A 21,323-nucleotide genomic window follows, 5' to 3' on the forward strand; every position below is an offset into this window, starting at 1 on the left:
TGTTTGAGCAAGTATTGGGATTTGGTCTCAGCCTTGTCTTTGAAAATCACACTGTCACATTCGAAGGCCGAGCCTCCGAAATGCAATCGTAAATTCCGCTAGGACCCTAAAGGTCTGACGTGGAATTAAGGTTGCATAAGGAGGTGAGGCTGAGAATGTGACAGTGTCCCACCCTCCCAGTGCAGTAATACCCCAGAACACTGTCACAGTAATCCATTCAAGAAACGGCTCAGAAAGGCCAAAGAGATTCTGGGAAGGGTTGGTTTTGGCGGGAAATGAGGTGGAATGTGTTTGTCTTTAAAACGCTATGAATTATATGAAAACGGAGCGATTTTGGGCCTAACACACTGTCACATTCTCAGCCTCACCTCCTTATGCAACCTTAATTCCACGTCAGACCTTTAGGGTCCTAGCGGAATTTACGATTCTTGACGCTTGTGGCTCAATGTAGCTGAACCATCGGACCTTATTCGTCAGCTTGGATCACGTGATCCATCCAGCTGCCGGGTGCGGCAAACAGCCCAAATAGCGCTAACTCTGGCCTGCGAGAGTTTGCTGGGACAAGCGCGCTAGCCCTCGTGACATACACAAACGCGCTAGCCAGAATGCTTTGACTTTGATGGCTTTCAGCTTCTATTTTTTGAAAAGTAGCGCGCTCAGACCAGCTCGTTCACTCTTTTCCTCTTCCATTTTTTAGGGCAATTGTTTTGTTTGATAGACGAAGCTTAGGGTCCCTTTGGGTTTGCAACCCTTACCCTCCTGGAAAAAATCATAGTTGCTAGACTGCGACACTTCAGACCAGGTACTATTAGAGCCGCTAATGGACGACGAGCTATTTTCCGCTATCCGGAGCTCAAGCATTTGAGCCGCTAAATGGACGAGACTCCTGGGGTAAAGGATGCAGAGAATGAGGAGAAAACACTCGTATGGAGCAGGGAGTAGGTATTGTACTACTTCCTGGTATGGAGCACTGAGAAGCGGTAAGTCTTAGGGTAATTCTTAGCCAGTAATTACTTTCTCGCCATAATTATGTTCTCGTTTTTCGTGTCTTCTGTAATGCCAGTACACTAGCAGTACGACTACACTGTAGGCGAGAGTCCATAAGCCAGAGTGTGCAGCTCTCCATCTATGCAGCATAAACAAATTCATGACAAATTTCCTTTGCCTAAGGGCTGGGTTCCACTGCCGCTCCGCCGCACATCATCCACGGCATGAAACGTCATCATTACGAGCTGGTCCAGCGAGTCAGCGGCTCATCACCAGCTTTCGCTTCGCTGCTTGATACAAAAAAATGCAAGCCGCGGTCACGGCTTGCATTGTTTCCCGCACTTAATTGTTTTATTCGGGGGAATTTTAATTCGTTGCACAGGCCAGAACACGAGGATTTTTTTGGATTTCACGCGTGCGCAGGCAGGCTAAATGTCATAAAAAAACGTCGAGCACGATCGCGGTACCGTGAATGGCGAGTGTCACTGGAACCGCGCCGCTCTGCTGCATGCAGCCAAGTACCGTGGAGCTGCAGAGCCGCAGTGGAACCCGGCCCTAACCAAACTTATAGCAATTTGAAAATGTTTGACAATTTTTCATAAAAAACTTGACAACATTGTTCTTCTGTAGAGTGCCGCTGGCAACTCCATCAATGAGCGCAGGGATAAAGTTTAGAAACCCTTCGAGCGAGAACGTGTTTTCAAAAAGGAAGCACAAATATGCCGCGTAACTTTCCCTCTAGGATGGCCCAATCAAAGCCACTCGCTGACTACTTACCAGTAAAATGGTGTTGGACGGTTGTCAGATTAGCTGACATGTTTTCTGCCAACACAACCATAAGCAGTTGTCAACTCTCAAGACTAAAAGAGCTTGCGAAGAAAGTGAGAAACCTTGGCTATGAAAGCACATGAAGCGTCAGAACATAATCGAGCAAACTTGGACCTAGATTACCAGTGTCTGCTCCAGAGCCGGGTCAGTGGCCCTGTTTGTGAGTACTTGGACCTTTTGGAAAAAGAACACTGGGTTACCTGCGACCCGGTCGGAAGTCCTGTCGAGTACTATACTTTTTTTATACTTCGAGGGTATACCGCCACTGACAGGCTGCATACGCGTGCAGATGTGTGCGGCCAGAGTGCCCAGTGCGAGTACGTTCATACATGTACATGTACAATCATGTACATCAGGAAGTCGAAAGTAAGTTTACGACTCCCTGACACACAGTAGCCGCACTTGAACGCATCTGGCTCTTGCCCAGTGTTGCAGGAATTGTGCCAGGTAGACGTGTACCCGGTTTGTGTGAAATCTTAGAACAGGTACTGCATACCCTATCATATCTGTGTACATGGGTATACAGAGTCAGTGTTGTTGCGTCCCACTCAGCACCCTTCTGGTTCATTTCGGCACCAGCACTCTTTGCGTATGCAGAGTTGAGTAGAGTGCAAGTTCGGACCACAAGCACACTGTAGCAGCTAGTAGCAAACCTAACCTGTGCCGTGATGCACGGTACTTGTGTGCATCTACTTCATCCCTGAGTAACCCACCAGGTATATGGTGCACAATAGGGCACAGTAAATAGTCAGCATGCATCGCAGTTTTCTGCAACATACATGTATTCCTGAAGTCACTTTACACCTCAGAAGAATTGCGTCGCTAACTGTTAGTTATTCCCTGGGTCATTATGAATCATAGAAAACCCGTCATACAATAGGTTCAAGCTAAAGTACCGTATCACCATGATAATTCCTGGAAATTCGGTGTGTTTTCTGCCTTTCGTTAAACAAGCAGCAATGTGCAACAGAAATTACCATGGTGATACAGTAGATGACCGTGTGAAGCGGTGTGAGATGCAGCAAAGGTGAGCCTGTTACTGTGAGTCTATGCCCTAAACAATAAACTTTGCCGTGGGAGGCTCCTTGGGCTGCACACTCTGCACACTTATTGCTAGGTATATCATTGGTCTTGTTCGGATCGTCCATTACGTTTGCAGCTGTTCAAACTTGTTTTGTTGTTTATTATTTTATTGATTTATTTATTCTACTTGCCTTTCCTATCTTCTTGTGTTTTAGCATTAGGTGATTTGATCGTAGGACAAGAGAGGAGCTGATGGACGATCTCTCCAGTGTCCCTCTTGGTACGGAGCAGCGCTGAGTGCTGACGTTGGGACTTGGGTAAGGATGAGTGTTCCCTCATGTTTACAAGTTATCCGTTTTTTCCAACACTAACGGTTATATGCAGAATACTGCTGAGTCAAAAATGTGCAACAATTAGCACAAAAACTGACTGATGAGATCCTGACATTCAACGACCTGATGCTTAGCTGCATCACGTTTATATCCGTTAGTGTTGGACAAAACGGATAACTCGTAAACTGATGGTCCTCTTTTTTTAATTTTAATCCTTGGCTCTCCATCCGAGTTCCCTCGTGTGTGTAAAAAAAAAGTAAAGTTTGCACGTCCGCGTTACCACCGGCTATACAATTGCGTTGAGAAACACAACCAGCTTAGGAAGTTTCGCATGTGCCAGGCCACCACCATGCCTGTGCTACCAGGGTGGCAGATGCAGCGCCTAACGGCGAGGGTGAGGTGGTAAGTCTCACAACCAATGCCCGACAAGGGGCTAACCTCGTTAGCTGCATCCATGTTACCCTCACTCCGAGTAGTGAGTACCCAGTTGACAGTGGGTGTCGGCGCAGTTCACTGCATGTAAAGTGGTTCACGCATGCATCACCGCATTTGCTAGCACAGTATACGCTCCCTGCTCCCAGCGCGGGTCTCGAACTCGGGACCTTGTGATTCGCAGGCAAGCCCACAACCACTCGGCCAAAGCGCTGGTACTTTATTAATTTTGGTGACAGTCAATTTTTTCTTCAGACTTTTCCCGTTTGTGTCTTTCCCTCAAACTAGTCAATATTTTTATTTACTTATTTTTTTGCCCAGGGTCTACATTCTACATTTATTTTACTTAGACTAGGGTTAGCTGTCCGTTTACCAGTACTCATCCACACATATGTGCACATAGGGTCTACATAGAACTCTATCAGTAGATATTTTGTGTATAGGGGGTTGTCTATCCACCGAGATAGCACTATATACTCCCATTCTGTGTGTTCTCTGGTAGCTATGTCCCTTGGAGACTATACGGTGCCAGTGTGGTGACCGAGGTCAGGCCGTGTCTGCACTGGCATCGTCAACTTTGCCTACTGCTACGTGCTCCCCAGTGCTCCATCTGTGTCCTATAATTTGTTTGGGGAGGGGGGGGGGCAATACCGGTACTTCAGGTGCAGGGGGCAAGAGGGGAATGGGGTGAGGGGACCTCATGCCCCCAATGAACCTGTCCAGGCGTTGTTCTGGAGTAGACTAACCATAGGCGGAGTGTACACATGCAGCACATAGTTTGGGAGCTAGAACGCGATCAGGCATATTCAAAGGCAGTCTATTGTGATAGTAGTCCTGGACTGATCTCACTATGATGATATAGGTCGTGCCCAGCATCACAATGCCCAACATTAATGACTGTTTTTTTGCCTGAGGGGCTAGATGAGCATGCGGCTAGACTGCCGATGGCAACCAACAGGCTCAAGGCTGTGTGGAGACTTCGTGTGAGCGACCCAAGTCAATTGTTTACTCACCATGACTAGGCATCACATTGAGCATTGTATGCCCACTAGTATATGTCACTGTTCTTAGTCGCACCGGGGGCGCATGCCCGTTTTCAGGAGACTTCTCAAAACACATAAGCCCTGGGTCCTGAAGGTTAGGCCTATTGTTAGTCTGAATAGTCCTGGCTACTATCCCGCTAAGTTCATTCACTTTCTTCTGAACCCGCATGTATGTGAGGAAAGTACTGTTCTGACCTCAACTGCGGATTTCATCAACTTGGTAGAAGGTTTGCCTGTGCGGGACGATCATTTATATTTGAGTATAGATGTGACCAGCCTTTACACCAACATCCCCAACGAGCTCGGTCACGTGGCATTGTTGTGGTATATCACATACAGGTGTACAAGGTGGATGCCCCTGGCCCTTCGTACATGGTTAATAACAGCAGTGACTTCCTTGATGTCAGTCATTCGGAAGAAAAATGAGTTTGTGTATGGTAACGATGTGTTTCGGCAGATCCAAGGGACTGCCATGGGTTCGCCTGCAGCAGTGGTCTATGCCGACATTGTTATCATGCGGCTGTATTTGGAGAAGTGGTACGTTTTTCCGATCTTAGAGGGGGAGGGTTTAGAGGTTCAGGTTTATAGACGCTTTATCATTGCATGGTTGCGAAGGTCAAGTTCAGCGCACTTTAGATAGGATTAATAAGTGTTCGGCCCTCAAGTTTGCTCATGAACTGGCACATGATGGCATTGATTTCCTGGACACCACAGTTTTCCGTAGTAAGGGATACATGGCGGTGAAGCCCCATTTCAAGTTCACCAATCGTTTCCTGTATCTGCTTGTCGGTAGTAACCACCCCTGTAGTATGGGAAAAGGTGTGTTCACTGGGGAGTTGATCCGTATCCGTCGGTCTTCGACCCTTGACTACCACTACGAAGCTTCTGCCGAGCCGCCGGAGCAGGCTTTCCGGGTCCGTGTATACAAGCGCTCCATCTTTCATCTTTCAGACCCGTACACTAGGAATGGATGCGCAGGGAAGGTATGTTGGTCAGATTGGCATGGGTTTGGGTTATTTCTGTAGTTGTGTACAGTGCTCCTCATTGTATTTACCTGGGCCCGGCCTGCTGTCCTTCGCCCGTTGGTCTTGAGGTCCAGGTGTAATACCCCTACCATACAGTCCGGTGGCCAGTGCGGCCCGGCAAATTGTTGTTGCACGGTGGAACATCGGCAAGAGGTTGCTTGCTCGTTTGCCTCATGCTCAGTGTCCTCAGGGAGTTAGTATTTTCCTCCTGTTTGGATTTTGCAGTGTCTATGGTGTCGGTAATTGAGTTTTTGTTCTGTATGCTTTTCTGTGGTGTGTGGCCGTTGTTCACACATCTTTATTTGACTTGCTTCCTGGTGTGGTGTACCCTTTTGTTTTATATTGGTGTTGGTCTGGCTGTAGAGTTCTAGCATCCGTAGCTGCCTCAGGGGGTGCCACTTCTCCCATCAGCGTCGACTAGTCCGCCGGTACGTGGTGTTTTATTACGTTTAGTTGTCTGTTCCACCCTGTACGGGCTGTGTCCTGCTGACCACACAGTCTGGGTCTCCATACTTTGCATGTTCTCATCGTGTGTAGTGTTCACACATACATATATGGACTGTCACACCCATATGTTGTACATGTGGCTGCACGTGTTGTCTCTTTGTCGTACCTGCTGCTGTATTTGTGTCTCTGTGCTGCTGACCCGTACATGCTGCTGCGCTGCTTTGTTGTATTGCTGACACGTGCACCTTTTTGTGCTGATATGATATCGAGTACGCCACTTTTTGTGCTGATGAGGGCACCACTTTCCGATATCATGTTTCCTTTTGCCATGTCAGTTGTCAGTTCTCCCATCGTCTCCTGAAGTGTAGTAAATGAATAGCTCTCTCTCTCTAGCTCTAGAGAAAAACCACTTGACTAGTCCGTTGATGTGTGGCGTGGCGAGGGTATAGTAGAGGCAGCTCGTTCTCCAACCGAGACGACATTTGGCGCCCAACGTGGGCTCAAACCCACGACCCTGAGATTAAGAGCACATACGCATATCATCACTCTTCCTTGCAAACATCATTTCCGTCTCCACCACGTCCTTATCAGCCTGATCCATGGCTGACACCCCCAAGGCACTGTCCACTGTGCCGCCGGGCTGGTGGAGCGACGGACCGATTCTCCAGTGACGGTCGTCGTCCACAAGGCTGTTGGAGTGCGCATCCAAGATGTGCTAGAGCTGTTCAGTGTCGTGCAATAGCTATCGCATGAGCTGATTGTTTAGTAACTGGTGGTGTTAGTGGACAGTATAGCGTAACTTGTAGTTCCTTGGTCTTTCTCTTTTGTATAAACAAACTAGTAAGCTAACGATAAACTAGTTACACTGAGACAATTCGACTGGCACAAATTACAACAAAATCACATGCAAAAAGTCCTTTCACTTTTACTACTGCTCGTTGTGTGCCAACCACCATCATCAGTGTGCGCATTGCGCCTGGTTTGGTGCATGCCTGGTGGAATCTGACATAGCGGCTGATGCAGTGAGCACGTCAGGTAACACCTAACGCATTGAAAATGACTCAACTATGACTTGGTTCGATTGCAAAAAACCTAATGATAGTGGTACCGAAACATTCGGGTAACCGGAGTAAGTGCCAATTGATATTTTTGGCTCCAGTCAGTCAAGTGATTCAATTGCAATAAAATTATATACGTATGGTGGAACTCACTTAGTACGTACCCGGGTAAGACATACACCTGCATAACACGGTCCTCTTTTGTCGCACGGATTTTCCTCCCATAAGCGCATATTCAGATGTGTACGGATACGACTGCTTCCTTCTGTTCATGTGGTTCATTGTCGCTGTGTTACTGTATGCAGATCTCACTCAGCTCTGCTCTCCGAGCATGCTGCTTCCAACACGACTTCCCGAAAGGTATGTATGGTGGCTAATAATGCGAGAGTCTTTACAGATTCCAGTGCTCTCATGCCTTTTGCAAGTTCCTTTTGTAAGTCAAATGGAACATGGTTTGTGGTCAATACTTCAGCAGTAGTGGTGCGAGAATATTCGGGTGTCAAATTGCTCGGAATTGATGTATGATAACGGAGAATATACCAACATGTGAATCACTTGGAGATATGGTTTGCCAGGTTCTGTTCACACTCACTAGGCTAGACCCTCTCGAATATTGTACAACAGTTTTGGCCCAGGAGTAGTAAAGGGCACGGGGCAAGCTATGTCGGGACCTGCTGTAAAGTCCGCCATACACGAGCTGTACGTCTTATCGGATGGGATATACCCCTGATATTGCTGATAATGAATGGCCCAGTTTCATTGTACTGCTGTCCGCGATATTATATCCTTAGTGGCATTGTTAACTTCTCATTGCTTGTGGGGACGCATGGATCATACGTCCATCCAACACCTGCCAATCGGAACCCACCGACAACGCTGTCGGTTGGGTTGGACCACAATCGGTTGGTTTTTGAGTCCAAGATGCTGCCTAGGTAGCACACAGCATTGCTAATCTGATTTTAAATTAGCTGCGCAAATCCTGGCATACTGCCCGTAAATGCATCTAACTCCCATGGTGCTTATGAGTTTTTAGGTCTATGTGGTACTTGTGTCGCATTGGCAGCCACTGTTCCGTTCTGTATTTTCTGGTGTATGTGTCGTTGAATCTCCACAGAAAATGTGCTCGCGCATTAGGAGGTGAAAGATGCACCTGCAGGAGAATACATGCTAAAGAGAAGGCAGAAACATGCCCGGATCCACCAGAACTAGTGCTGGCAAGTCAACAGAGGCGAGTACTGATAATGTTCCAGATTGTGGTAGGATCACATAAGCAAAATTGACACTGGGAGACACGACGGTGGGTCAGCTCATGGCCAGCGCCAATTCCAGTGGATATCACGTGCATCCAGTTCTAGTACTATAGTATGACTGCTACAAAGTAGTGCGGCCCAAATAGAACTCGGGTCAGGTGCCGAAGAACTGGGGGGGGGGGGGGGGGACATGTGTCGATGAATGGTAATAACTCCGGAAATCATGCTGGTGTATCGAGGGCGTTGGCCAGTGAAGTGCTGGATTGATGGTGGACGACTGTACTGCAATCTTGGCTGGTCCCACTATCGCAGAGACAGCACTTCCTGGTGCAACCACCCTATCCTGCAATCTACATAATAATTATTATAAGAGATTTGTGTGAACGATTTTAGCATGATGCAAGTCAGCTTATTGTGCTGGGGGCCTGGCTACATGTCACTATAGCTTTTTATAGACTCAATCACCGCATTACGCTGCCTTGCGTTGACTTGATTGAGCACTCTTTTTGGTTAGTGTCAAAGGTATATGTAATATGTATCTGCCTTTGTGCAAAGCTCTCTTTGTACGTGTCTTGCAGATAGCTCGCTGACTTTGATGCTTTGAGCCATTTTCAAATTGCTTTTTTTTGTTCATTTCATATAGACCGTATTGCCATTTTGTTTAACCTCCCGCTCTGAGCTCCACTGATGAGACCTAAAAAGGTTGAAACAGCTGTCCGGAGATTGAGCGTCGGTATTATGGATTTAGAATACACGATCTGGGGACAGCACTAGTACTGTCTAGCTGTTTCGTCCTTTGTGGACTCATCAGCGAATCATGGAGAAATAACTCTCAACTAAGGATGAACCTAGCAGCCATGAAAATAGATAAATCATGCCTCCAAGCCAGAATTCAAGGCTACAGTGTAGGCCCGAATGTCCCTTGCCCGAGTGCTGAAACTGATAAGTCATTGAGATACGCATAGAACATCTGGCAAAGGAACTACTAAAGCCCCCACAAGCACGATAATCTACTTCAACAAGGAAGAATTTTGAAAGCATGCACAGCCCTACATGTATAATGTTGGTATAGGTAAGCCTTGTTTGATAAATTAACATGTTGATCGGTTGACAGCATGTTACAAGGCGGGGGACGCACTGTGTAAGAAAACAGTGCTCCTGATACACTAGTGTGTCCTCGGCTTTGTCACATGCTGTCACATGCTGTCAACCGATCAACACGTACAACGTTGCATGCAAAACGGCTGCAGCCTCGAAGTACGGAGTGCTATTTTGGAAAATGCTAGATATACAGCCTGTACTTATACAGGTGTTCTATCAACTAGTGCCATTATGACAACGGTAGCTGAATGATACATGTACATAAACCCGGGGTCATCATTGCAAGAACCTCTGGATCTAAGCCCGAAGTAACATTCAACTACATGACTGTATACACCATCATGTATACACCATCTTCGTAGACTACCCCTCACCCACTACTGCCACTGTGACCACAATTGCGCACAAACAGAGGACCTTAGAGGACCTACTTCTAACTAGAAATCCAATTTATGAATAAAATTGCGCCGGGCAATACGCAGCCCTAGTAGTTTACATACTGGACCGGTCTGTGCTCTAAGGCGCTACTTTATTAACGAGGTTGGATTTCTCTGGCCAGCACTGTACAAAATACACACATGCACACACAACACTGCTAGCACACAACACTGCTAGCACACAACACTGCTAGGCTTTCACTAGATTTTGAAACCGAAGAGTGGCAAAATTCAGGGCCAGACTTGAAAATCTGGGGGGACCTGATGGGTTTTTTAAGCAAAACACAGTCAACACTCTACAGCCTCACAGCCGGCCTCAGGCAGGTTTTCACGAGTGCACAAAATTAAAAATTGTTGATGCACCATGAATACAGTCGGGCGTCACAGACCGTGACCCAGGAATGTACGTGTATACCTCTAGGAACACCACAGCCAATAACGTTTTAAAAAGAAACGCAGTGTCAATAGACTCTAGTCTCTGCTTTTCTGGAATACAGATTCTGCTACACACGTATTGCTCACTATCCAGTGGGATGTGCATCTAAGAAAGTGGTACAAGAAGTCAAGGAACTAAGCCTAAGGCCAGATTGCTGAAAGGTTTTGTATAAATGACGAGCCTGACCCCTTGGAAACAACAGCCGTGGATGCGTGGCTCTACTGTAATAAATGTACAGGTACACAAACAATTTGAATGCAGAAATAACAACAAACAGGGAGAGGTGTAGGAAAATATACTCGGACCCTAGTGAATTTGCTTGTGTATTAGCTTGAAAACTTTGGGTACACTTGTTGAGAGACCTAACTGCATGCAGCTAAAATATGGAGTGCCGTTGTCACTGACGACTTTTCCAGTAAAGTCGCGGCTAAGATCTTCTCAGGTATTCCCGGGTCTTCGCTAAGGGGGGATGATATCATGTGCGTCTTCTATTGCTGATGTCGCTACGCTCGATGGTGGTGCTGATGTACTGATTGTGGTGGAAGATATCGAGATGCCGTATGTCTCGAACCTTTTCGCCAAGTCTCCGCGGCCATCGCGCAAGAGGGTCGGGAGCACCACAACTGCAACGCCACAGATCCAAGGATCGATTCTCGGACAAAACATTTTTCAGATTGCCAAAGGTCCGTCCCCAGTGCTTGGCAATACTGGCCTGTACAGCATGAACACACCACACATACGCCCACACACCATGTACCATGTAAACGCCCGTTCCAGAAGCATGCAAATCAGCAAATGAATTGAATGTGCACCCACAGATTTTCTCGCATAGGAACAATAGCTGATCTGAATCTGACAAAACAGATCAAGACTAGTGCCAGATAACAGTCTAATCCGCACAAGGCAACCGGCGCAGCCCTGTGAATCTCGAGCAAAATGGACAAACATGTCCCCAATTATCAGCAAACGGGTGTGCGTTACAGGATTGGCCTGGCAACTTCAAACAGGCACAATCCACTAACGTGGTGCCCCGTCAACTTCAACGGGAACACACCGATACAAACACAGCCCCACAACAGCAAAACGGGAACGCCGTTACAAATATGGTGCCCTGGCAACTTAACGGGAACGCACCAACACAAGCTGGTCTGGCACCTTCAAACAGGCACAACTGACAAAACACGGCATCCGGCAATAGCAAATGGGTAGGTACACCGTTACAAGAACAGTCCATCGCACCAAAATGCTGCTGCCACAACATTATAGCAGCAGCAGCACACCAGACATGCATACATGGCATTCCCAAAAGCAGATACCTGGAGTCAAATTCATCCATCACACTGTTTGTTACGGCTGAATTTTCCAGTGACAATAGCAAATCCCGCCTAAGGCACATGTGATGAGATCTGTGCACCAACTATAGTCACAGAATCAATGCACATTAGTAGAGCATAATAACTCACTTGCGCTCATACCCTGTCACGTAGAGATGCTACTCTACGTGTACTGTTCCGATGTCCATTGGGCTGGTCAGTGCTGCCAAACCGTCCGATTTTCGAAGGCTCTTCCGAAAACCGGTCCGAAAAGGGAAACGTCCGAAAAACAGCCAAAATGTCGGAGATCATTACTTTCATATGCAGAAGTCCTGTACTTTCACTTTTCAGCGCAAGTGAAGGCACAAATCACTGTACATTTGCTTCTAAAAAGGCTAGCGCTTGGCTGTGGAAGTGCAAAGTAACATGCCTGGATCAGGCTGGATGGCATGTACACTGACAGTCTGTACAGAGTCAGTGTGCGACCACACTCATCATTACAAAATTCATGATGACTCCGGGGTTACCATGGCAACAAAGCGAATTTTCATGGTGTTTTAGGCGATATTTTGAATTCTCTGTAAAAAAATTGCCGAGGAGAAAAATTCGTACCATGTGGCACTGGCCAGCCTTGTCGGTGAAGGGTGTCCGATTTTGGGCGAAAATTATTTGGCAGCACTGGGTGGTATACCGGCCACTTGCCAGATGTAGAGCTTTTAAGCCATACTTTGGCACCGTCTGCTTGCCGTATCACCACCTCACTTGCAACTCTGGATTCCAGGACTGTCGCTCCAACAATGGGCATGGAGCAGGAGCTAACCTGATAACAGTTGAGAGCGTGACAGAGTATTCTTATTTAAATAAGGCCGAGTAAGGTGGATCCCTTTGGCAAAAGTGAACACAGGCTTAGTGCTACAGGCATGGGCTGTTATGTACCGGAATAGCCAATACCGGGCATGTTTCGTCGACAGTAGATGGAACTGCGACGACTCCACCATATATGGCCGCGTCTTAGTGACCTTCAGGCGCAACGTGACCAAGTCAGGTGCGAGACTCCCAGCCTCCCACACAAATACTCTTTGGCTGTCAAACGAGTGAATACTAGTAGATGATGCTAAATACTCGCTGGCAAACAATAAGCCATACAAGGCCAGGAGTACATTTACCCACAGCATAGCCTGATCTACAATATTGTTGAGTTCGCAACAGGACGACTGACGACATATCCAGACATTACAACGGGAACAAGTTAGTGGGAACGACATTTATTATACTAGTAGACGACGAGACAAGAGACCAAGACGAACGAAACGACTACATTGAAGAGTGAGGAAAGAGAGAGAGAGAGATCAAGTCTGAACGGCAAGATAAAGGGCCTGGGTAGCTATGGCAAATATGGGCGCGCAAGTAGCTACCCAGGCCAACGGAACAAAAGGAGACAAAAGGTGAGTACGTAAGTGCATGCAGGCCAGCTAGAAAAGGTACGGGAGGAGGTACCTAACATACAACCCCTCCATGAAAAAAAATCCCGCGTCCTCGCGGACAGAAAAAAAAGAGAGAAAAAGATTTTTTTAAATGAACTGGAGGAGAAAACACACACACACACACACACACACACACATACTGCACGCGCGCATGGATCTCACGAAAGTGTGTACTAAAAATGCACTCGTACACATCATTCCTGTACTACTTATTGTGTGTAATAACTATTGGAGTTTGACGAGGAACGTGAATTACTAGTATTTTGCACGGCTAAAACAGCTAATTACACTTTTGCTAAACATCCAAAAATTAGAGCGTGGCTCACCATGATCGGACCCCTAACTTGGTTATGTTTTACGAACACACGCGCGCGCACACACTACAAAAAAATTCACGAAAATAAATTTGACGAAGAAGCATACAAAAAAAAAGAAAGAGAGAAAGGTAGCTGATCTGCATGGCTTGAACGAGAATAGACGAGGTAAGGTTGGCGTAGGAGAGACGAGGTTGATAGAGACGAGACGAGGTTGGCGTAGGAGAGACGAGACTGACATGGACGAGACGAGGTTGAAATAGACGAGACGAATGGTGGTTGAGGACGGCTGGGCATGGGATGATCTCAGGGTCGTGGGTCGATCAATAATCGGGCGCCAATGTTGAGTTCGAAACAGGACGACTGACGACATATCCAGACATTAGAGAGGTTCCGCATAACGTAATTACGTTAGTAAAAAACGTAGTCGATCTACGGAAAGTCTTACGTAAACTGCATGCGCATCTGCGTTCCGCCATACGGAGTTTTCAAATCACGTAGCTGCCCTTGGCAACTCCGAACGCGGCAGTGTACGACCAGATCGACCTGGGGAGAGAGTCATAAATTTGTACCCCAATCCACTTACGGACCAGCTACGTTATCAGAGCCCTATCTACGTACTCTACGTAGACAACTTTCCGTAAGTGGAGTGCAAACTCGCGAATTCACGGGTTTTCCCCGCGCACTAACGTAAAGTTGCTCAACTTTACGTAGTGCGGAACCTCTCTAGTACAACGGGAACAAGTTAGTGGGAACGACATTTATTATACTAGTAGACGACGAGACAAGAGACCAAGACGAACGAAACGACTACATTGAAGAGTGAGGAAAGAGAGAGAGAGAGAGATCAAGTCTGAACGGCAAGATAAAGGGCCTGGGTAGCTATGGCAAATATGGGCGCGCAAGTAGCTACCCAGGCCAACGGAACAAAAGGAGACAAAAGGTGAGTACGTAAGTGCATGCAGGCCAGCTAGAAAAGGTACGGGAGGAGGTACCTAACAATATGACTGATTGGATAATTGTAAGTATTGCCGAAAATGGATTAAGTCTTCCACTAAAAGCTCTTTGAAACTTGGCTGTTGAGCCAGTATGGCAATAATACAATTAATGTAGAAAGGAAAAGGACGTATGGATATGAGTAGGCACTTCAGGCGGTTTTTTCAAAACCAGAAATACTCGTATTTCTTTCTTGTATCCGATTCAGATAGGTTTAGGAAGACTCCACAGAAAATTTGAAGCAAAAAGAATAACTTGGCACAGAGATATAGCCATCCAAAGTCGGAGAATTGAATAACGGCAATTTCAGTATTTCGACGGCACCAGCAGCATATCAGAAATTGGTAGGACTTGCTTCAGTGTCTATAGTGGCAAAATACCAGGCTCGCTGGAAGCAGGTCAAAATAACCAGATGAATGCAGAAACAGCATGGTTTGGAAAAACTTCGCATTTTTCATCCGTCCAGCAGCTCAGACGAAGATATCGGGTGTGGTCACCATGGCAACTCCATCGCAACAGCATGAAAACAGTGCAGAGAAGCCTTTGGAAAAGCATAAGATGAGACTTTGAGGTAAGATAAAGTAACTACAATAATTCAGTGCCAGAACACATTGTTGCTACATGTACAGTACTGAAGTGGTGACGAATACGGAAGAACAATGAGCCGAAGACTGAGCAAACTAGAATTTTACCGCGTATTTGACGGAAAGAAATGACAAACTATTACATGTAGAACATCGTTTGCAAATGTTTGGGACTGCTGAAACTTCAGCAACTCCAGCATGAGAGATTTTGTGCATAGAGTGTGTGCTGGATTCTTGGTATAATATCACCGTCAATGCTTTTCTTGGTCGCTGGAAGCCACCTGCTGATCAGCTGACGATTTGTTCCAAGCAGGCCGTTTTGATGTCAGCTCTCTTGGTCCAGTCGCCGAAGTATATACTGTCCTACTCGTCGCCTGCAGGAGAGGACGACTGCTCCGATGCGACTCCAATATAATTATAACACCTGGCAATATTTCTTCTTGCGCAGCCATGCGCATGGGCTCCGACGAACAAGGACTACTGCCGGGAGGACGCCTGTCGCGGCTCGCTTTCAATAACACCTCGCATTATTTCTTCTTGCGCAGCAATGCGCAAAGTGTTGGACAAACGAGGACAACTGATTCCGAAAGGAAATACGACGCTGAAGACGATGAGCTACATGGCAAATGCGTGCAATCAAGTGAAATGCCCGAAAAATCCTTGCCGATTTTACTCGAACTGTACGTGAGTTCAAAAAATTGCCGCATCATGACGTATGTGGGCTCAAACGAAAGCTGAGGGCCTCAGCTACACGCTGCGCCACACGAGAAGGCCCTGCGCAGCTTCCGTGCAGCTAGAGATCGATCTATGCATGCGCCTTTCCGCGGTGCCACGCATGTACGCGATTCAGCGTTAGCACTTTTTGACAGGTCGTGTCACGTGACTGAAGTGCCTAATATGAGTGTAGAGTAACTGTCACTATACTAAATACAGTCAGAAAGTGCAACAACCAGGCACTAAAACATTTGACGACCTGACTCCTGGCTTCAACACATCTCCGTAGTGTTAAGGAGAGACCAAAGAGGGAAAGGTAATACTGGTTTCGTCATCGTCCAGTAACAATCAACATTTCTTGTTCATGTGGGACTGTAGCTTCAACTACTAGCTTGTGCTCATTTTCGGTGCGCTTACCTTCCCCCCTTTGGTCTCTCCTTTTAACCTTGAACCTTCCAAGTTGGAAGGCTGTTGGTTAGCGCTGCGGAGATGTGTTGAAGCTAGGAGTCAGGTGGTCGAATGTCTCAGGTCAGTTTTGTGCCTAGTTGTTGCATTTTTTTTACTATAGTATATAGTTACAGTGGTGGACAGTTACTCTTAAAGGGGAAGTCCGGTGAAAAATTTAAATCTCACAGTCCGTAGAGTTCGGGTCGCTGAGTCGAATGGTCTTTGTCCGAGGAGGCTGCGGCTTATGGTTCGTCAGATACGCCCAATCGAACATGTGCGAATTTGAGCGCGCATCACCCAGATCCAGGTGATGACGTCACAGCGTGCAGCCAGGTAGCCACACCATCTAGTTGTGTACAAAAATGGCCATATTCGGAACGCGTTCGATTGGGGAACCGTTTGTCGCAGCTTCTTCGGACCAAGACCATTCGATTCAGTGTTACAAACACTACGTACTCTGTGATTTTCAGCTCGGTAAACCTGGAGGTTATACCGTATTTTAGCCGTTTCCGAGTTGGACTTTTCCGTCAGCCCGTCTACCATGGTCTACGGCTCTACGCGCTCTGCGCTGCGTGCATGCAGTGCGTGCAGTGTGTTATCTAGCTGTAGTGCAGTCAACAAACTCATGTCACAACTGACACAAGACTCAGAAAACTAGTCAACACACGGACTTGTCATACACTCGACTCGCATCAGTCGTATTGTACAGTCATGTAGTCAGAGAACGTGCGTTTCTCCTTGCCGGTGCCGGTGGTTGTGCTTTGAGAAAGAAAATTTTAGTTTTCCGCACCCGCCTCATTATTTTATGCTACAGCGATGAGTGCACAACCGTGACAAGTGACAAAACAGCGAACAGCTCCCGGACCTAGAACTTTCAGATTCCATAGCGTTGCGAGCGAAGAATCGTGCCCGTGGTTCAAAGAGCCTGCACTGTTCTCCTATTGAGTAGTCCGAAATATTCCAAGTTCGCACCAAAACATCACCATGTGGCAGGCTACTGGAGTCTAAGCGAATCTAATCGGTATGGAACAACATTTAGAGCACTCGCATCACTCTTCTCCATTTTGGCGACCCTGCTCTCCAGCGATCTGATAATTACATCAGCCTCGTCTGCAATAGATGCTGCTTCTTCATCAGTCGGAAACTCAGTAGCGCTGACTCTTGACCGGCCCGTGCGGCCATTTCTTCAGCTGAATACCGAGGTTCTCAGCCCCAGACCGAACTCATGAAGGTCAGCCATGGCTGCATCCTCACTCTCACAAGGAGTTACAGGTCTTCGGGGTCGCTTGCACCACCTAATATCAGTCACCAAATCATTTGAAATAGCACTGACACTATTGCTTTCACGCACTCCTTTTGACCTAGCTGCACGCTATGACGTTGCAGAGGGTGTGGCGCGGCCGCATGACGTCATGGCGCAGCCCCCGAAACTCAGTTTTTCAAACGGAAATATCTCGAGAACGCTTTGTCGGAGACACGTGGGACCAACACCATTCGACTCAGCGCCCGAAACTCTACCGACCCTGAAATTTAAATTTTTCACCGGACTTCCCCTTTAACTCGTATCCATATGTCCTTTTCCTTTCTACTAAAAGCTCTATCCGTGAATATACCGAGGCGGCTTGCCGTCTCTCTCTCTATGCCATGCAACACCGCTGTTGAGCGAGCAGCTTTTAGGCCAGCCCCATTGCACAACAGGTAATAGGCTACTAATAGCGTGACGCAGCTAGGCAAACACGAATCGATGAAAGAGGCAGACTTCTCAGAACAAAGAGACTAGTTGTGAAGGACACAACATTTTCAGCAGTCAGCAGTAGGAGAAATTGCCACAAGGAAATTGTTCTGGCAAAACTCTTAAGTAAGCAGCAATACTAGGCTTACACGTTTGTGTCATGCGTTCTGAGACAAAGTCCTTGACTAGCTCGTCACTGGCCGCACTCAGAGCCGCAGTCGTCACTACACATGGGTCGGGAAGCAATGGACAAAATTGACACTTGCCATGCACACATGCACTGCTTACCAGCTAAGTTAATATGTCATACTGTACTGCAGCAAGCAAGGAACTGGCAATACCTGCACCAGGCCTATCTACTGTGACCCATGCCATTGTGAATGAGAAGAGGCAGCATTTGACAGTATGAGCGGTGTGATGAACGGGAATGCATAATACAAGCCAGTCGAGCATTGGTACATGTACTTACGGACGCAAGTTGGCTGCACACCGCTCCACTGGCCGTTGATTTCACAAGTACGCACGGCCAAGCCCATAAGGACATAGGGAGATGTGCACACAAACGTGGTCGTGTTGCTGAGCATCAAGCCGTTCACGGTCATTGAGCCCAGTGCCGGTGGTAACAGGACCTGGCAGTCGGTTTGACCTGCACAAGCACAGAGTGCACAGAGCAGAGGCATTCAGTGCATGCATGTTTGGCCTAGGGGTGAAACGAGTGCCAAAATTGAAGACTCGAGTACTCTTTGAAAAAACGAGCGAGTACGAGTATTTTACTGACAACATAAAACAATGTACTGCACACACTCTCGTAACACTGAACGTACTACACCTGATACACATGTAGCCTTGCATGCAGCCTAGTGCAGGAAATAGTCTGAACTACTGTCTTTTGTTGGTAAGTAGGGACAAGCAATAATTTCACGCTTGCATGGGTTATCAGTACTGGTCAGAGTAACAGAAGTGCTTGATGGACAAGCATACAGTACACTGTGCATAAGATACTTCGAGTATTCTGCGAAACGAGTACTCACTCCTTTCGGATTTTCGAGCGAGCGCTCGAGTATTCGATATACTCGTTTCACCTCTAATACGTTTGCGTAGGTGTGCGTGGCACATACGTTGGTTTTGAATACATTGTAGTACACGCATTGTGTAAAGGAAATTGATGCGAATACTGCCTCAACATGGCCATGCAAAGTAATAGAATAGATACAGCAGTGAATAGCGGTCAACAGTAGCTCTACATTTTGCTTGTAATAGAAGTCATGGTACTACTATCAGTGCTGCTGCTGGTGCTTACCTGGAGATGGTGTGACCTTGCCTGGGCAGTACTGTGCATCAGAGCCATCAGCACAGTCGTACCAAACACCGTCGCATCGCTGTGATGGCAGGATACAGCCACTGGAACGCAGGCAGGGCAGGTAGCCAGACTGGCACTGCAGTTGAATGGCTGGATACATGTACCCATACACACAACACACAAAGCAGTCAAGAGATGAAGAAAGTGTCTGCTCGGCACATCTTTCGTACAGTCAAGAGATATTAGTATATTTGGAGGAGGTGGTAGCCTAAAACAGGCTCGACAAAAGTCACCGGCTTATGCCAACAACTCAGTGTTCTGGTACCAGGTGAAAAACCCTAACCATACACCTACAAGTATAACATATATCCTAAGGACTCAGGCTGAGATGCCCGACTGGTCCTGGGTCCTGTGATTAGCACGATCATCATTTGTGATGATGAAAAGTGGCAGGTAACACCCAGACTATTACATGCTCTGTAAATAGGAAAGATCAACACCACCAGAATCTGCCTTCCTACAAGCCTGAAGCTTCTCTACACAAGAGGGATATATTGGCTCTCTTGAAATTCAACTTACGATTACATGAGGCAGCTGCCCCACTCCAGGAACCGTCAATCTGGCAGATGCGCACAATGCTTCCCTGCAGGTTGTATCCGGAATTTCAGCCGAAGACGACGCTGCCTCCAGCAGAATAGTTTGTGCCCTGGGAGTAGCCGTTGGTCGGTTTAGCTAGCGGTGTGCACACACCGGCTGTACACGTCACAGGCACGTACACACACAGGCACGTACACACACAGACACACACACACACAGGCACACACACACACAGGCACACACACACACACACAGGCACACACACATGCACACACACACACACAGGCACAGGCACACACAGGCACACACACACACAGGCACACACACACAGGCACACACACACACACAGGCACAGGCACACAGGCACAGGCACACACACACACACACACACACACACACACACACACACACACACACACACACACACACACACACATACACACACACACAGGCACACACACACACACACAGGCACACACACACACACACACACACACACACACACACACACACACACACACACACACACACACCATCAGGAAACCAATGCCAACAATTAACATCTGCCATTGTGTGTACTTTGCGAGCACAACGTAAGGAAAACCAAGAAGAAGTAAACCAGTGTCTTGGAGAAGCAGTGGCCTTGTAATGTCCTTACTCCACAATATGCATTCGTTGTGTTACATGCCGATTTGATCACATGCTTCAACTTACGTCCAATCGTGCCGCATTGATATTCGTCTGTCTTGTCGGGACACTCAAGAAAACGCCATTGCAGAACTTGGATGAGGCCAGGCAGGTACCATCACGACATGGCTGGAAGCCACTCTTGCAAGGCGAGACCACTGTGCACAAAAACGTCAACAAAACAAAATCAGTAACAACGCAAATGTAGAGTATCACATCTTTACCTATACTCAGCAGGCGAAGAAACAACACTTAAAGAACTTGCCAAATAAACATTTCTTGCATGTACGCACAAAAAATGTTAGGGTTAGCACAACCAAATGCACACAGTGCGCGAGCAGCACTGACTACATTGCAGTACAGTCACGTACATGGTCCCAGTGTAGATCACAGAAGTCACAGCAAAGGACATCAGTAACGTTCCTTACATGTGCAGACAGGTGGTACACCATCCCACTTGCCACTCAGCTGGCAGGTGCGGGTGGCAGGTCCCTGGAGAACGTATGGCTGGTAGCAGCCAAACGCAATCTGGCTGCCACAGCTGGTCATGCTGGCTCCCTGGATGTAGCCATTTGGTGGAGTCTGCTGGGTCAGACAGTCACACACACACACACACACGCGCACGCGCGCGCGCACACACACACACACACACACACACAAGAAAGCAAGCAAGAAAGCAAATGAAATAGAACACAAATATTTGTCTTTCAAAGATATTCATCCAGCATCTAACAGCTGAGCAAAGGCCACTTACGA

At 47.2% G+C, this 21,323-nt stretch overlaps 2 protein-coding genes across 12 annotated transcripts in view; one reads left to right on the top strand and one right to left on the bottom strand.

Annotated features, from left to right (window-relative positions):
* The first annotated feature begins 458 nt into the window (after window positions 1-458).
* LOC135810666 (uncharacterized) lies at window positions 459-8,607 on the top strand. Of its 4 annotated transcripts, XM_065324164.1 has the most exons (7): window positions 459-980; window positions 2,773-2,842; window positions 3,054-3,155; window positions 5,103-5,628; window positions 6,034-6,098; window positions 7,481-7,535; window positions 8,290-8,607. In XM_065324164.1, the coding sequence occupies exons 4-7, from the start codon at window positions 5,380-5,382 to the stop codon at window positions 8,314-8,316; spliced, it is 396 nt and encodes a 131-aa protein (XP_065180236.1). In that variant the 5' UTR covers window positions 459-980; window positions 2,773-2,842; window positions 3,054-3,155; window positions 5,103-5,379; the 3' UTR covers window positions 8,317-8,607. The 4 variants fall into 4 exon arrangements, 2 of the variants coding, with proteins under 2 accessions (XP_065180236.1, XP_065180231.1); XM_065324159.1 differs by lacking the exon at window positions 2,773-2,842; XR_010552326.1 differs by lacking the exon at window positions 2,773-2,842 and having other exon boundaries at window positions 465-980; window positions 5,103-5,182.
* A 1,547-nt stretch (window positions 8,608-10,154) lies between these two features.
* LOC135810700 (CUB and sushi domain-containing protein 2-like) overlaps window positions 10,155-21,323 on the bottom strand; it is a 41,429-nt gene continuing 30,260 nt past the window's right edge. For 4 of the 8 annotated variants that reach the window (XM_065324189.1, XM_065324214.1, XM_065324224.1 and 1 more), the window contains 8 exons: window positions 20,996-21,149; window positions 20,595-20,725; window positions 19,863-20,036; window positions 19,284-19,433; window positions 18,453-18,629; window positions 18,133-18,207; window positions 11,863-12,532; window positions 10,155-11,111 (listed from right to left, as the gene is read on the bottom strand). The gene's annotated coding sequence lies outside the window, so the exon portion shown is untranslated. Of the gene's footprint in view, window positions 11,112-11,862; window positions 12,533-18,132; window positions 18,208-18,452; window positions 18,630-19,283; window positions 19,434-19,862; window positions 20,037-20,594; window positions 20,726-20,995; window positions 21,153-21,323 lie in introns of all 8 variants that reach the window. The other 4 variants (XM_065324202.1, XM_065324198.1, XM_065324206.1 and 1 more) reach the window with 4 other exon arrangements.

The sequence above is a fragment of the Sycon ciliatum genome, chromosome 1 (assembly GCF_964019385.1).
Source record: "Sycon ciliatum chromosome 1, ocSycCili1.1, whole genome shotgun sequence".
Classification (NCBI taxonomy): Eukaryota; Metazoa; Porifera; class Calcarea; order Leucosolenida; family Sycettidae; genus Sycon; species Sycon ciliatum.